The sequence below is a fragment of the Elephantulus edwardii genome, unplaced genomic scaffold, assembly GCF_000299155.1.
Source record: "Elephantulus edwardii isolate Elephantulus edwardi_28Jun2011 unplaced genomic scaffold, EleEdw1.0 scaffold00166, whole genome shotgun sequence".
Classification (NCBI taxonomy): domain Eukaryota; kingdom Metazoa; phylum Chordata; class Mammalia; order Macroscelidea; family Macroscelididae; genus Elephantulus; species Elephantulus edwardii.
The window spans coordinates 4,280,887-4,283,326 of NW_006399916.1; the positions used below are offsets into that span (position 1 = coordinate 4,280,887).

Below are 2,440 nucleotides of genomic sequence, written 5' to 3' on the forward strand. Positions count from 1 at the left end.
ACAGTTTCTCTATCCATTCATTTGTTGATGGGCACCTGGGTTGTTTCCAACTCCTTGCTATTGTGAACAGAGCTGCGATAAACATGGGTGTGCATATATCTGCTTGAATGTCAGTTATGGTCTCTTTGGGGTATATTCCCAGTAGTGGAATTGCTGGGTCAAATGGTATCTCTAGTTGCAACTTTTTGAGAAAGCGCCATACCGCCTTCCACAGTGGTTGTACCATTTTACATTCAGGATGGAAATATTAACACAGGAGAAACTCACAGCACAATGCCAGCAGAGCAGGAGTAACCACTGAGAGGACGGACATACGGTCATGCTCCAAACACCAGAGAGGGGAGAAGGCAAAGGGATCCTGGTTAACAGTTACACCCCAAGGGCAGAAAGGTCTCTGGAAGCCTTTCTGCTCTAACCAGCAGGAATATCCAGTACAAAATGGGAGCATGGCATGAATCTCTCAGACACAATGGGAATACATCTAGCACTCTATGGGAATACATCTCCAGGACCGATTCAACTCTCCTCATACAAACCAGGCCCAAAATGGTCGATGAAACCAGAGGTAGAGCTGACTAGACAAAGAACTTTTATAACTCCCCCGATTCTAAAACCTCAGGAGCGTACAGAGCTGCTTGTGCCAGGAAGCCCTAAGGTTCTCATCTGTGTGAGTCCCACATTCTCCACGCACGCTCTGGATAACAGCAGTTAAAACTTATTATCACATATTCACATATTGCTGTGCCAACTCAGAGCTGAGGCCTGCTAGAAGAAACCGGCTCTTAATAAAAATATCTGGCCTGCACAATGAACCTGTATTCTGATGTGGCCACATGGGGTGCTGTGGTCCTTCTCCTTTCAGATCCCTGGCTGGCCCCTGGGGAGAATGGACAGAGCCTCAAAGCTTCTCTGGGTGAGTAACTAGGATGAGTCTAATGAACAGGAGCCTGTTACACTCAGAAGCTCACCTGGAATTTGTCCTTCAGCACCATGATCACAATTTCGAAAGACTTTTCTTTCTGGAAAGGCATTTCATAGGTGATGTTTTCCCGACCCCATTTCTCATTGGTCAGGGTATTGCAGACAATGTAGTTGGTCCGTTTGAAGCGTGGGTTGAGGTGAAAGGCCACATCCGCTCTCGGTTTCACACTGCTGCCACACTGCAAGTCCACCTGGAATCTGAGGGGAGAAATATGGGGCCAGACAATGTCACGTGCCGTCTGAGCTTTGCCCTACGCCCACCACACACACACAGCCTGTCAGGACAACACAGCATTCTGAGGCATTCGAGGTTTTGGAGCTGGACCCCAGGGTCACCAAGGCTCTCGGCACCTCCAGACCACGCCTGAGTATCTCTAGCCACACTCTTTCCACTCGCTGCCCAGTATCATTCCGTTTCTCTGGGCGTGGGGGGCTCATGCTGGTTCACTTGTATGTGTCCTTCAGTTCACTGCCACATCTGTGCAGTGTGGCACTCACAATGCAGCCAACTGGCCACAGAATGCCGCCCTCCACACCAGCCCCAGGCAGACAGCCCTCGGTTGAAGGGGAGGAAGACCCTGAGCAGGACGGGCAGCGATGGCTGTGACAAGGGGCTCGCACACCGCAGACTGAGGGCGGTGCAGAGCTGGGCCAGCTCTCGTTCTGCTGTGAGTGCACTGGGCGTTAGAAACAGCGGCAGCAACAGCAGCAGCTTCACCAAGTTTGAAGAGCGTGCCCTGAAGGGACTCCTGCGTTGTTGCCTATGGATCCCGCACAAGCCCACAACGTTGGCCCTGGGGTATCAACAGTAAACTGCAGAGGGAGGGAAGGAAGGATGGCGAGTCACACTCTTGCTTTTAGTAGAGACGTGGTGACAAAGAGCAGAAAGGCCTACCTCGGAAACACTGGGCACAAACCACAGTTCAATCCAGCTACCATGTCAAGAGGCGGCACATGTCAAGAGCCTGGTGAGCGGCCCTAGACAGGTCTGTCAACTTACAGAGCCAGCCTAAGACAAACTGTGACACAGAGAAGTCTGCCTGTAGGCCTCTGCATCTGGGCACGCTCATCTGATTTCCAGAGCTTGTTTACTGTGACACGGACTCACCAAGGACCGTTAGGGAAGCAAACATTCCACATTTCTACCCACACTCAAAAGTCACAAAAGGGTGCCTGGGCATCTTCTGATGGGCTCCAACACTCAAGTGACACTGAGGTGACCACAGACTACTACCAAAGGACCAACAGCAAAATCAAGGCTCATGGAGGAAGGTCATAGAAAGAGAGGAAGTATTTCAACAATATTGTAGCTGATGTTAGATGGATCTTGGCTGAAAACAGGGAATACCAGAGGAATGTCCATCTGTGTTTCATTGACTATGCAAAGGCATTTGACTGTGTAGATCATAACAAACTATGGCTGACTCTGAGAAGAATGGGAATCCCAGAACACTTGATC

At 50.2% G+C, this 2,440-nt stretch overlaps 1 protein-coding gene across 2 annotated transcripts in view; it reads right to left on the reverse strand.

Annotated features, from left to right (window-relative positions):
• LGALS8 (lectin, galactoside-binding, soluble, 8) overlaps positions 1 to 2,440 on the reverse strand; it is an 18,626-nt gene that overhangs the window by 8,866 nt on the left and 7,320 nt on the right. For both annotated transcript variants that reach the window (XM_006895375.1, XM_006895374.1), the window contains exon 3: positions 969 to 1,179. In XM_006895375.1, the coding sequence (XP_006895437.1) occupies positions 969 to 1,179 (211 nt within the window). The remainder of the gene's footprint in view (positions 1 to 968; positions 1,180 to 2,440) is intronic.